Source organism: Serinus canaria, chromosome 4 (genome assembly GCF_022539315.1).
Source record: "Serinus canaria isolate serCan28SL12 chromosome 4, serCan2020, whole genome shotgun sequence".
Classification (NCBI taxonomy): Eukaryota; Metazoa; Chordata; class Aves; order Passeriformes; family Fringillidae; genus Serinus; species Serinus canaria.
The window spans coordinates 14,018,529-14,033,797 of record NC_066317.1 but is presented as its reverse complement, the minus strand read 5'-3'; the positions used below and the strand labels follow the sequence as shown (position 1 = coordinate 14,033,797).

Sequence of the window (15,269 nt, the reverse complement as noted above, 5' to 3'; positions counted from 1 at the left end):
TGTGAGTTATTTATGATGTTAAGGCCTTCATTTAAACCTGGAACAAAAGACTAAATCATTGTACAAGGAGGCATTGAAGACAGTATGCTCAGGAAACTAACCCTTTCTTTTCTTTTTCTGACAGCTGTGCCATCCTTCTCTCTAACCTCAAATAACTACTGGGTAAATGCTTTGAAATTTAACTACAAAGATTTGCCAAAAATGTTTCTTTTTCTGTATAAAGATAGGACTCCATGGATCATCCCTCTTTTTGGCACTCTTTGATATGTAACTGCAGTTTCATATAAAAAGCAATTGAATAACCTAGTTTAGAAAAGAGTGGATTTTGCTTCTCAGGGTTATTGCACTGCTGTAGCTGCTTTGAAAAGAGCAACTGGAGAAGAGAGCAAACAAATGATCACAGAACAAAGTCGCTCACGGAACCGTCAGGTCTCTCTGCTGGCTTGGCAGCGCTGCCTGATGTTTAACACTTAACTGAACTTTAAAAAATACTCTGGAGCTTTTCTCCTGCATAAATATCAGCCCTTCAAATTCCACTCTTTTAACTTCCATGTTCACAGATGTGAATCCCTAAAGCAGTCCTCTGCATCAGAGTGAGTTCTCACAGAGGTTCCTCCTCTGCTGGTTCATTCCAGGCTGACTGGAAAATCCTCCTCTTGTGCAGATTCTCCACTTTTTTCCCTCATCAGGTCCTGGGACTGCAACACAGTGTGTCCTAGGGCCACACACAAACTACTCCACCCAGTAGAACTATAATGGTATGTACTAGGAGGTGGGGGAATCCACCGTCCTAAAATGCAGTAATGCAGTGCCCATTAAGCTTCTCAGAAGCTGCTGCAGGATGACTTTATGCGACAATTTAAAATATTTATCTTTTTAACCCTTGTCTTTCTTTCTTTCTTTCCTTCTTCTTTCTTTCTTCTTCTTTCTTTCTTTCTTTCTTTCTTTCTTTCTTTCTTTCTTCTTTCTTTCTTTCTTCTTTCTTCTTTCTCTTTCTTCTTTCTTTCTTCTTCTTCTTTCTTTCTTTCTTCTTTCTTTCTTTCTTTCTTTCTTTCTTCTTTCTTTCTTCTTTCTTCTTTCTTTCTTTCTTTCTTTCCTTCTTTCTTTCTTTCTTTTTCTCTTTCTCTCTTCTCTCTTTCTCTCTTTCTTCTCTCTTTCCTTTCTTTTTCTTTTTCTTCCCTTCCTTTCTTCCTTTCTTCTTTCTTCCTTTCTTCCTTTTCTTCTTTCTTCCTTTCTTCCTTCCTTCTTCTTCCTTCCTTCCTTCCTTCCTTCCTTCCTTCCTTCCTTCCTTCTTCCTTCCATACTTGTCCACATCAATGTCTAATCACAAATATTTTAATATTTTGATAAAAGCTGCCATTATAAAAAAGAGGAAACTATAATAGTCATATTCAAAGCCTAACAAGACTGTAATCACTATTTGACTTCAAGTTCTTTCATGACAGAGCCTTGCAGTGCTTGTCACTGTTATATTACAGAGGAATCCTTACCCCTTCATATGCTTCTCTTTATCAAACACATGCCTACCAAACATCACTGGAACACATTGTCAAATATCCACTAAAACATCTGTAACTCTCTAGAGCCACATAAAAAACCCCATTAAATTGCAATTATTTCCTAAGTATTACAAGAATAAGCTGTAATAATAACATTTCTGAAATATTTGTAGGGGAACGATTTACCTGAGAACATCAAGATCTCATAATAAGGATCACATAGCAAAATCAAGATACTGGGCAGTATCCCTTTATAGAACACTATATCAGAGAGAATCCCACAATATTCTAGCAGTACCAATACCTGTGTGCCCAGCTCCCCCGCCTCAGTGATGAGCAGGTTCTGTTGAGGATGGCCAGGATAAAGAACATGACAAACCCCATAAAAAACCAGTAGTACATCAGGTAGTCTGAAAGCTTCACTTTGGGAATCCTTTTATAATTTATCTATATTACTGATTTGCTGCCAACATTACTAACTACAATCTCGTGCTAGTATGAACTGGGCACTCAGTATACATTCCTGTCTCCTTTATCTAGCGCCGAGAAGTTGCCAAGACAGTTTTCTGCTTAGTTGTGATTTTTGCTCTTTGCTGGTTCCCTCTCCATCTGAGCCGGATTTTGAAGAAAATGGTATATAATGAAAAAGACCCCAGCAGATGTGAACTGCTCAGGTACTTCATTTTCTATGCCAAGAGTTTGTACTGGAAAAATATGATGCTGTATGCTTAGAATTTCTTTGAGGAATGTCACTGCGCAATGCAACTGTGGTGTTCATTAATTTTATGCTGCACCCACTTTCAGCAGTGTCAGTTTTAATGGGGTAGCATAATCTCAACAAACGTTGTTTACCACTATTTCAATCACTTTGCTCTGGATTTTCTGAACATCTGTGAGGCAGGTTATTATAGACATGGCATGGCAGAAAACTAGATTGACAGAGTTAGGTAGGAGAGAATGAGTTTGTGTGACAGAAGAGGGTAACCACAAGGAAAACAGATGCTTCTGTATCATATGAACTGTTTAAATGTTTGTCTTCCTCTTGCCCAGTTTCTTGCTGCCCTTGGATTACATCAGCATCAACCTGGCAACCATGAACTCTTGTATAAACCCCATAGCTCTGTATTTTGTGAGCAAGAAGTTTAAAAACTGTTTCCAGGTAAGCTTCTCTTGATAAGATTTTATGTCCAGTTAACTAACTGCATTGAACCACTTGGCTGTTATCTATTTTTAACAGCTGGGAGAAGAGGAAAGGAATGAAAGAATATAAATTGTCTGGTTTAGCAGCTAGCAGTTCAGTTCACATAGTACATCTACCAAATGAAACTATCCACTTCATCTGAAATACTAAACCAATAAAGAAGTTTGACATAATCCTCATATGTGTAAACTGAGATAGACGTGCTCTTGTAAATACTATTTATCTGCATGTGACATGCACATGAAATAGAATTTGCTTGATAAAAATTTTCCACTCTTGATGACACCAAGCTGCTTGTATTAAACAATCTCATTAATGACTAAAATTTTCAGGCTTGAATACCAAATCAGGCACCTGAGTTGATTTTGGCAATCAAATGTGCATTATGGCTTCTACCTGCATTTTCCAGTTCCTACACATGCAAACATATTTTAAGACTAAAATAATTTCCTTGTGACAATGTGCTTCTGCAAGTCCCTATCCACCTATTAAAGACAATGACAGGAAGCAAAAAAAGAGAGTAAAGAAAGTAATGAAATGGAAGACTGAAATAGCTTTATCTGCAATGAAAAACAAAGGATGACAGGACTGGAGCACTAAACTTTAAATCTGAGAATAGGCAGGATCCAAACTACAGAGAAAAATGTGAATTATTACACTTAGGGAATACCTCTTTGTCTGTAGCCTGCTCAGATTTAAAAACTTTTTAAGGGAGCATTTTCACATGATAAGTAAGAAATCAGCTTCTATTCCTAACCGTGCAAGATGTTCCACCTCAGTATGTTCACTGAACCTTTTCCAAAATAATTTTGTCTTTTTCTAAGATTTTGTCTTTTTCTAAGATGTGAGAAGAGAGTCATGGGCTAGGGAAATTTTTCTTTTCTCTTCCATGCTAAGCAGCATGCTGATCCCTAAGTTTGTCAAGTACTATGATAAAGAGGGAGAAAAAACAATCAACCCAGCACCTAACAATATGTATTGAGTTCTCTAAGTTCTCAATCTATTTACCTTAGCTAAATAAATTTCCCTTTTCATACTGTGAAAGATTTTTGTAAATAAGAGGCACAGGATGGGCCTAATTTGCTGCACTTGTGATGTTCAATCACAACAATCATTTATGTTCTAGGATAAAAATTTCCCTGAATATAGCTAGCACTCCCTTCAGCTAGAATCTGTTATCTGTCATTTCTGAATGAAAAATATGGCTGGCAATCTGCATAGAACCAATAGACTTGTCTTAATATTTATTTGTTTGTTTGTTTGTTTGTTTATTATTCATTTTCAGTCATGTCTTTGCTGTTGCTGCTCCCAGTCTAAGAGTTTGGTGACTTCAGTGCCCATGAATGGAACAAGCATTCAATGGAAAAACCAAGAACTAAACAATCACAATACAGACCGAAGCAGCCATAAAGACAGCATAAACTGAGAATTAAGGACTCTCACACCATTTCAGAATGAAACAGGAAAATAAAAGTCACTACAAAGCTATTGCAACAGGAAGCCCAGTGACTGTTTCATAACAAATTCAGACATGTGCACCATTGTACCTAATTCTAGAGGTGACTGAGTAGATGGAGTGAGTGTAACTGTGATGTCCTGTGAACTGAGATCCACTGGATGATAATTCTGCCTCTGAAAGGATATTGATGTGATTATGACACAAAAAACTGGCTTGAACTATACAAGTGGTTTTGCTATTCTGAAGCAGGCAGGAACTGTCCAGTGTCTGTGACTGGTACAATGCAATCTTTTTACCATTGATTGTCACTTCAAATTAATCACTCTGGAACTTTTGAGAAGATATCAAAATGGAATCTATCTGTGACTATATTTTCTCTCTGCCCATCTGTCTTTTAAGTTCTGTTTCTGTGGTGGATAAAGTCCATGCACCAGTCTGTTTTGCATGTTGTTGTGTTGCTGTTTTTCAGGTTTATGTTAGAAAATGTTTTGGTCCACACCAGCATTTTACCTATGTTACAATGGATCGGGACATTAGCTGGGCAGTTCACATTTGTAGCACTTCAGTATTCAAATATAGGAAGAGACCATTTAAACAGCATCAACATTTGGCACTTAAGCACAGATTAATACCAAGAAAAGAGGTATTAATAATACAGTACTATACTGTGTTATTTATTCTAATGCTCTGTACAAAATAAACATAATCTGTATCAGTGAAAAGAATGGAAGATGCTCACAGATGGGCACCTTACAATGTGTTTTTATTAACCTGACATGTTAATTCTTAAACTATATGAACCTTTTAATCTATTTAGACTACACCTGCATTAAATCTAAGTTGAAATGAGGGTCAGTGGAACATAGTGAAACATTATTAAAGCTGTTCACAGCGTTCTGAGAATATGAGCAGAGCAGAGCATTATTATCAGAGCAGCTATGCACTCTGTTTTCACATTGTGAACACGAGGTTATAGTCAGAGTGAATGTAGAAATGTGGAAGTCCATAAGAGTTGGATGTGCAGAGGATATTTTGTGCCTTATTTCTTACAGAGTTCTCTGTCTTACACAACACTCAAAGATTTTAATGGGTTTTAATAGGTTATCAGCATTGTTAACCATACAAATGCTATTAAAAATATATAGAAGCTATTGCTTGCATATATGTAAACTGATGGTTTCCTTATTATTTCCATCCATTAAGGCTACACGGCAAGAGATTCCAGTTTGCCTATAATATTTTTTAATAGGTAGCCTTTCATTAAATGGTGGAACTCAATAGTGTGGTGTCATATATGATATGTTTCATGCACAAATCTGTTAGGCAATTTATAGCATCTTTTATGCTAGGCTAAGAAGCAGTAATCAAAATTCCACAAATTTTTAAACATCCATTTCCTTTCCAGTGAAAGATGGAATCCTGCATAGTTTTATTTAAGAGGTCAAAATGCTAGTGCCTACAGTGACTTCTGCTGCACAAGTTTCCTCAATGTTTACATTCACACAAATCTTCTGAAGTATATTTAAAAAAAGGTTCTTTAAATTGGTTTGTGTATTTTTTATGTGCTTTTGTCTCTGTGACATATATGCCTGTATAAATACATACAAATCCATGTTCATATGTTATAAACCTAAATACAGTCTTCTGACAGTGCTCTGTGGTAGAGCCTAAGAGCATGGTATGGAATGAGACTTGGCTGAATTTTACTTAGAACATTTCATCCTCAAACTGTATCAGAAAGCAGAATGAGTGACAATGCTCTCCTTTCAGAATACTGAATTACTGAGTCTCTTTACATCCTGAAATCTTCCCTGCTGCTTTGACTGAACTTTTTGAGGAGATGATAAAGTTAAACAGAAAAAAAGACATGAGGAATGTATTTAACTTGTGAATTGCTCCTCCTTTATTTCAAGGCAGAAAAAGCTTTGTGTGCATTCCCCTTTTCTGCTATTTACCTGATGGCAAGATGAACAAAAACATTTTATACACCTGCAAATCAGTAATGTGATTGCTCAGAGACAATGCTTCTACCTGTCTACAAAAGACAGTAAGCAATCTAGGTCAGTTTAGTGTTCTTAACTTCTACCAAAAAAGCCCCATCTACCCACAAAAGTTACAGACTGTGAAATGGGTCACTTTTATGCTTTACAAGCACTGATGCAAATGGCCAGTCACAAAAATCTAAAATTTTTCCTTCCAGGACTGACATTTCCAACATCTATTGCCTTCAACCCAAGAGCTGGCTCTGTTATGTGGCAGAGACACATGACACACAAAGCATCCTTTAAACCACCCCAGCCTAGATGGAAAACTATTTTCCTACTCCTCATAATGCTGACTGACCTTAGCAGCAGCATAAAAAAATACAAAACTTTTTAACTAATGAAAAGAAGAGGGTAAAAATTAACTAACAGAAGTGAGAGGTATTTTTTAGAACCCTTTAAAATTATTTTAGTGAGCTTACTTAAAGATCAGAGCCTGCTAACTGGTGACCTTCATTCCCTTTCTCCAACCAGTGGAAGGACAGAGAGAGTTTAAATAACAGTGACAAGTGAGGTCCTGGGAGGTCTCATACTCTTTTTTACTGGTGGCTGCTGCTCCCACTCACAAACAAGTTGTAAGAACAAAGGGTGCTTGATGTGGCAGCTGCAGAGATGACGGGAAAATGCTTCTGAAAAACTTCCCAAGGTACTTTTAAAATTCTCTCCTCTTCTTCACACTGAGAATGGTAAATATTCCTCCTGGTACAGTATCTACCCTCATTTCTGAAAAAGCTGACTTTCAAAAAGAGCCAACAAAAGTATTCCACAATTCTGGGGTCACACAGAAGCTGCTTTCTCTTTTACATCAGTACAACTTTCCAAAAGTATCCTTCCATTCTTTTCTTATTTTATAGACATTTTTAATCCTGCTGTTTGCATCAATCTCAACTGAACTTAGCCTAGCTTTTCTCTGCAGATAACAGGGTCTAATTCACAAGCTTCAGACTAATTTCATAAACTTTTTGTCTGTTCATCATAATCAAAACCCATTTAACTGTCACATTCATCTTTTTTTTTTTGCGGACTTCAGAATACCCAACTTTTGTCAGACTACTCAGTGTAAAATTTCATTGACAGTCTTACTTCTTAACTTAGTTTTAGAATTCAGCTGTTCTCTTTGTTTTCAATATGCATTTCAATATGCACCACCATACTATTTTTTTCAAACTCCCTCACTAAACATTTCCTCTTTGGTATATTTTATACTTATTTACTTCAAGGAGACAGCATACATGGGTTTTTCACTTATATCTTTGCCTGTATTTATTTATTTACATATGAAACTCTGTACTTCAGACCTGACCTAGCCAGCTCCTGTGCATTAAAAAAAGTAGATCATAAATCTCACCTGACAAAACCATTAGCTTGGTTCTAAGAAAAGATACTTATGCTACCCTCATATCTGAATATTTTGTTTTTGATTTTAATACTGTCAGTTTTAGGTGTTTCCCTGTCTGTCCCTCCATCCTTCCAAACCAACTATCACTCCCCTGTCCAATTACAATAAATTTTACAGAACAGTTATCATCCTTATGAAGCTACAGAGAATTTCACCAGAATTGCAGGATGGCAGGAAGAACAAAATTCTACTCGTGCTCTATGCAGAAAATTTCAGAAATGTAGTTTGTACATAACAATAAATCTACTTGATAGAAAGATTTTATGAACATTACAGATGCAGAAAAAGCCTTGATCAGAGCATGCAACTTGTAAGACATCTGAGAATCAAACCACAACCCACAAATTCTTGGAAGTCAGTATTTGTAAGTTCCCTTGCTTGTGGAATTACTTGCTGCCTCTTTTTATTTTATATTTTATTTTTATATGCCTCTCTTTCATCAGTTACATATTTACTGCAATCTTGTTGCTATATAATTTGATTCTGTGAAGCCTTATGGGTTTCAGTGTGTGAGAAGACATGGTACAAATTCAAATTCTGCTGCATTTGTATGAACAGATGCCTGCTCAAATGTCCCTGAGGCAAAGCACGAATTTTCATTAGAAGAAACACCGGGACAGCACACTAACATTGCCTTGCAAAGTTTCTTCCACGCAATCAATGCTGCAAAGTATTGGCTCAGCAAAGTATTCCTAATTTACACTCCTCACTCTTTCAAGGACTAAATAAAGGCAATTCTCCAAACTCAGAGTAAAAGAAGACACATAAAAATTTTACAGACCAGAAACAGCTCTCAAGTTGCATAGGAAAAAAAAAAAAAAAAGACATCAACCCCAGGCATGTTTAAAATGTAGCTCTAAAAGAAATGCAGCTTATCATTAGTCCAAGTGTGGGAAAGGAAGATATGAAATAAATTTAAAAATGTAGGTCATCTCCAGTTTCTCTAAAGGAAGATGAGATGAACTGACCTCTACTATCTCATCTAGAATCACTTTTCCCCTGTACAAACACTACTGCTTCTGAACTGAGCTGACACTTGAGTCACACCCTTGCAGTCCTGTTAGTTACAGTAGCTTATTATTACAACAATAAAGCTCAACAAAGTGTTACAAGTCAGGAAAAAAAAAAACAATTTGAACTTCAGGAGCACTCTGCCCACATTTCTGAGAGTAACTCAGTGTCTGCCAACTGCTCTGAAATCAATTATTTGGTGCATCTCAGAATAAGGCCTTTACTTCAATCTCACTGTCTTAGTCCTTGGGAGCAAAAAGATTGAGAATTTACTGAATCAAGCATCCAGAACAATTAATGGGAAGCACTTCCAAGCTCTCCAAGAGAACATACCTCCTGCTACATGTTTTAACCAGAGGGGAAGATTAGAAATCCACCATTACACCACCATTCTATCCAGTAGCCAATCCTCATATTTATTGAAACATCTGTGTCTCAAGGTTTTTTTGTTTTCCCCCTCTAAAATTGTTGTGCAGTGGTCTCTTTGGTATTGCCTCTGAATAAAGTATACATTTGGATTAGCTTTCTTTCCAATATCTACACAGTGCTAATGAAGCATTCATTTCCAGGTATATACACACTGTATATTCCAATACAGAAGCACAATTAAACCACGCTACCAGAAAAGTCACAAATTTTTAGTCAAGTTTTAAGCAGAAAATTAAGAGAGTGCTCTTGGGACAAATGACTACAGCTCAGTACTACTAGTGGAAAATACATGGATTTTTTAAAATAGTTAAAAAGGAAAGCAAACCACTTTTGCTAATTCAGGAAAGAGCAGTGTTTACAAGAATAATGAGAAACTCCACATTTCATGAGCTGGAATAAAATACTGTAAAGGCAATAAATCTTCACACTCCATTATATAAAATACAAGTAAATTCTGGGGATTAGGAAGACATAACTCTCCAATGCAAGATTCTTTGATTTCCTTGCAATGTTTCTCTAAAGTTTTAGTTTCAAGACACATCTCATACGCAGAGATAATTGTGAAGAAAAGAAGATGCTTACAGAGTTTGCCTTCTTGCACTGCAAAAAAATTCCTGACTAATATTTTTCTTAATATCTAGCATGGCTATCCTGACCACAAATGAACTGAAACAATGGCAATACCAAGGATTACTCCAAAGTCAAGGAAACCAGTGTTGAATTGGTTCTTTTTCATGATCATTTGTATAAATTAGTATATATATATGTGTATACATATAATTTGAGAATTTGTTGGCAGAACCTTAAGCAATGCTTATTCTTCCATATAAAGTACATTATTAATATACACCACCCCCCGCCCCAAGGAAATCTTCTTTTCCATTTACTTTAGCAGTATAAGACCACAACCAAAATTAAAACTAGACAATTAAGTAATGTCAAGTTTCAAGTAGTAACTTGGGATAATGTGCTGAAACTACTGACTTCAGTAGGACTGGGATTTCAGTCAGAATTTGTGATGGAGCCCATTGGAATGGTAACTGTGGCAACATGACTAAGCCCAGTACAGCTAAGCAGAAGAGAAGTAAAAGGTTCTGTGGGGCTTGGATGAATAATTATGAAATTATTATCTCATATGCTCAGGTTGGGAAGCCTCAAACAAAGAAGCCTAAAAGAAAGAAACCTCAGCACACTCTGTTTCCCATAAAATCTGTTTAATAAATGAAGTCAGAGGTAAAAATGTTCTCCCCTTGCACCACTCCACCAACTGAGACAGAATAGAAGAAAAGGAATATTGTCTACTAGCAAAGAGCAATCCTCATTTTAGAATACTGATTGTGAAAACCCAGAGTATTGTCCTGAGCCTGTCCTTCCTCCAAGATGTGACTCTTACTTAAACCAGTTATTGCACAGATATCAATAGAATAATCTATGCCAATGTTCTTATTGCTGTGTCCTCCTCCTTGTTCAGGCAAATATAGGGAAAGTACCACTGGCTGGAGTATCCTCACACTATGTATCCCTGACATGCCTGCTGCAATTATGCAGATCAGTTTTGCTGAACCAATTCTGGCCTACACTGAAATCAATGTGGACATATTATAGCATGAGCACATATGTCTCAAAAATGTAGTGATCCAATGTCAGAGGAACCATGGATCAATATTTATTACTGCAGGGGATGTAGCACGCTGTATTCCTGAAGAATTCCATATGTACAAAAATATCTCTGTGGGAGCTTACCCTGCTGAGCTAAACTGAAAACCCTTACAATTTTCCTGATATGCAGGCCTTTGGGATCTGCCTCTTTTCAGAAAATATCATGTCCTGATTACATATTTAGCTGTTCTAGGGATGTATTTTCTAAGCCTTGAGAAAACAGAGTTTGCTCTAACTAAACACTGTATACGAACTCTCCTGTACAGCCACTTCCACTTCGCAGTTTTTTTGCCACAGGGATGAGATTTCATGAATATTGCTCTGTATGCAAAAAACCCAATCAAGTAAAATAATACAGAAAAATGTATTACTTGAAAAGTAATTAGATGTCATAAGAAAAGGAGCTTTTTCTAACTAAGCCAACCTTGCACACTTCTTACAAAGATCCACTTGGTAATAGTGGATGACTTTTTTTTATGTTGAGTCTCAAAACTGAACACAGACAACTAATTTATGTCTTAGTTCAAGTGAGGCTACTTTGACTCGCCATGGTACCCACAGAACTGGTTAACAGTTCCAGACGTGTTAGCAACAATTTGTTACAGTGGGTGCCAAGATGGAAAATGGAAAGGAGTGCCCAACCCAGATAAAAAAACAATACAACTCAAGAACAATTCTGAGCTCACCAGAGAGCTGAAAATCTATTTCAAATGCTGCTTTAACTGCCTGTTGTATAAATACTTTAATAATGTTTTTCCAAAACTGTGCTCTGCAAGCCCATGTCAACAGAGGCTACATAACAATTTTATGCAGCAACAACATTAAAAATGCAACTTTATAATATTTATTCCTACAAGTTTGATAATGAGCAGTAACCTGCAAGAAATTTTCAGTGTTAACTAATTCGTTATCCAAAATCTACAGTTTGAAGACTACAGAACCCTGAGAGCTCTGCAAATTCAAAGTTCAGAGAAACCTTTTCTAAATAATGGAATGCATGAGTTAAAGAAATTGGAAGTTGAAAATTCCAATTTCTGTGACTTTGGTGCCTACAGTTTCCCTTGAAATCTTTTTTGTTATCTTGTCCTTCTCCCTGAGATCCTTTCCTATTGTTGACATCATTGCCAATAAGCAGGATTAATTAATTTGTGCTCAATTCTTCACTGCTTCCCCTTCAGATTTTAGAGTTACCATGCCTAAAACTGGCCTCAAGTATTACTGCCCTATAACAAAAGTTCCTATGTGAACATACTTTGAATTGTTCAGGTATGTTCTGATGATGAAGTGAACAAAATGTGACAGTTTTAGTGCAGGTGATAATAGGAAACAGCGAGAAATTAAGAAGGGAAAAACCAATTAAAGATTGCATTGAAATGAGTTTTTCATCTTTAGGAATAGCTTTCTATCAATTTTCCCTGACTGTTCTCTCAAAGATTCTTCAGAATCATAATCAATCAAGGAAAAAAAGGTTTTGTGCAGCCTTTACACTAAACTAAGAGTAATAAACAGCATTTTAAAGTTTTAGATGCACATAGTATAGAAGATTTTGATGCCTAATTTGCAATAGATTTGTTTCAGAGCTGTCGAACTACAGATAGAAAGAGATACAACCAAAGAAATTTTAATCTAGGTTCAGTATTTTTAATCCTACTATTTAGACAAAAAGCTCAGCCTAGAGAGCCCAAACTTTGCTCAGTATCACAGCAAACATTATGGCATGCAACTGCAATTCATGGTTACAGGTACCCAAATGAATTACTTCAGAAACAGATCAAGTGTAGTTTTGGCAGTCATGATTTGCATTAGGAACTTTAAGAAAGGAACAAAGGTCCAGAACACAAAGCCTCTTCTGGACTCCAATTAAAAAACATATCCTATAAGAGGAATCTAACACAAACTAGCTTCTTGTCCCAAAACTGCATTCTTACAAGAAAATTAAGGAAAACCCAAACCTAAACCAGTAGTTTTTATCTGTGGAGTGGCAGGAGTGTTGAATTAGAAATTTCACTAATATAAACACTGCTTAAAAAAGCCTTTTCAAGTCATATTTGAAGTGTATTAATAAAGAAATGTGTGAAATTTAACAGTATAGGAGTTTACAGGTCTTTCTTTATTGCCCGTGATCCAGAATAGCTGGAGAATTTATGTTTTAGGACAATCAGCCTGACACCTTTCAGAAGTATTACTTCAAAAAAACCCCAAAGGGATTCAGAAAATAAAGGGTTTGCTATAAACAAGTTAATAAATAAATTTAATTTTATACAGATTAAAGCTTAAAAATGATAAATATAGACAGAAGATAAATGGCATCAATTTGTAGAAAATTATAAGAATGCATCTAAAAAAGATAATCCGCAGCTACTCTCTAATGGGAAGATGGAATCACGGAAACAGACCTCCAGGTGACTGTGATCACCAAGTAAGTGATGTGTTTGTAATTGAAATATGGCATCATGAAAGAGAAGTGGTTTGGGAGATATATACATGGAGATATTAAGTGTCACAAGGTAAGGATTTAACTTGTGACTGTAGTGTGATTATATGTGAAATAATTGCATTCAGACTGCACAACTGTGATTTAAAACATTCTGTTTTGGTAGCATACAGTTTAGGGAGTGAACAAGGCCATTACTTGAGAGGCCCTTCAACAGTAAAAGTAATTGTTTAAGAAATCATACATGAAAAAAATCATGCTATAAAAATAGATTGATTTAACTCTCCATGTAAAATTAACACATTCCTGACCAGCTCTGTTTTGGACTGTATGAGCTGTCTCTGTGCTAATGACAAAAAGGATCTAAAAACCTAAAGCAGATATTCTGAGTCAGACCTTCCGGTCACCCATGAGGATCCAAAGTAGGCCCCTAGAGAAGGGTGTAAGGACAATATAGGGATACAACAACACTTCCCTGGTAGAGTGCCCAAGCCTTCACCAAACTGAGGTGAGAATCAGTACATTTTGGGTAAATGATGGGTATTCCTCCATGAATTTGTCTTTTGGGGCTAATTATGTTCTCTTCCCTCAAGCAAAGCTCACACTGAAATGGAATTAACTACTGCTTTACATGCTAAACTGTATTATTGGAGGTCAGTGGAAGCTTTGCCTAGTGAGCAGGGTAGGGACCAGAAAATTACAAGGTGAGTCAATGTCTTCTTTCAGATATTGTCAGAGTGTCTTTCAGAACTGAGTTAATTGACTCAAATTTTTTAGGAATTATGTGAAAGCAACTTCCAGCCAAATCCACAGGAGTGCTGACATGCACCTGGGAATGCTGGCTCAGAAAACAGGACCAAGCTCATGATAATGATCCCCTGCTGCATAAATGATCTATGTGTATTGATGTATAAACACTCTATAAATTAACTGAAACAAACAGGTTCAGTGTTCTTGCCCACAACTAGAGTAGCAGCTGTAGCACAGACTAGGTGTCTGAGATGACTAATGGGAATCTTTTTGCTGTAGTTCTTTCTTTGTCACCTCATGTAAATTTCTTCTTCTGTGTCTAAACACTTTGTAGTTGGAATTATTTTAATTTGTTTGTAGGTAAATACAAGTATGGCTTCATATCTGGCAAAATCATAGTATCCTTGCATTAGAATAAGCACGTCTAATTTATAAAACAGTGCTAGGAGTCATATTGGTGGTAAAAAAAGAGCAAAATGCTAAACGAGTGTAAGACACAGAACTGTATTTCTTGTATTTGTAAGAAATCCAAGGAAAAGTATCGCTGGGTTCATTCAGAGGGTAGCTTCTATATTGTACACATTTTGGAATCCTGTAGTGAAATCTCTCTTTGGGAATTGCACTACTCTTCTGTCCAGCACTCAAAGTTTATTAAAGTTTTGTGGGAAAAAAGCTGTTTGGCAGCATCCCAGTCCATAAGGGTCTGAGAATGATGTGCCAGAAAGACTCGAGAGGCCTAAAAAGCCACTTGGAAATATGGAAAAGCTCCTTTTCTTTTTTTTCAGAGGCCCAGTTCAGGGGGTTTCAGTCTGTTTCACAGATTTTTTTTAGGTTGCAACACAGGAAAAAAGCCTCTAAAATTATCATGTTTAAACAAAAATGCTGGTTTAGACCAAAAATATTTGGGTTTACGGTTTTTAGTGATTATTGGAAAACGGGCTTTTTCCCACTAATAGTTATCTAGCTGTAGTTGTTCAGAACTGCATTTAGTGTGAAGACTTTCTTTCAGTCACATCACTGTTTACATGTTGGCAGGGATTAAAGTCCATTTTTACCTCCAACTCTTTTTGCGTTTCTTTATACCAGCATTTCTCAAAAAGTAAAAACTGTCTTCACAATTTTGTGCCACAATGACTGCCTAATCGTAGACACAAGCTGCTACAAGTATGTTTGCTAACATATTCTTGCAAGGATAAAGCACAAGCATGCATGTATTCTGGAAAGAAAAGCCTATCTATTTTTCTCTTTCCTCCTTTTTAGCTGTCTTTTCAGTCACTTAAAGACAACGTCTCAGAGCATTTGAGTTTAACTTACTATAAAACTGCTTTTTAATTACATTGTTTTAAAGTACAGAGGCAGGCATTGACTTGGTGGCAATAGCACTTT

General features: G+C 36.3%; 1 protein-coding gene across 1 annotated transcript in view; it reads left to right on the top strand.

Moving 5' to 3' along the window:
* Positions 1-9,147, top strand: part of EDNRA (endothelin receptor type A) — a 36,742-nt gene extending 27,595 nt beyond the window's left edge. The window contains exons 6-8 of the mRNA XM_018926917.3: positions 2,040-2,173; positions 2,550-2,658; positions 3,986-9,147. Coding sequence (XP_018782462.1) covers positions 2,040-2,173; positions 2,550-2,658; positions 3,986-4,126 — 384 coding nt within the window. The 3' untranslated portion in view covers positions 4,127-9,147. The remainder of the gene's footprint in view (positions 1-2,039; positions 2,174-2,549; positions 2,659-3,985) is intronic.
* Positions 9,148-15,269: the final 6,122 nt, after the last annotated feature.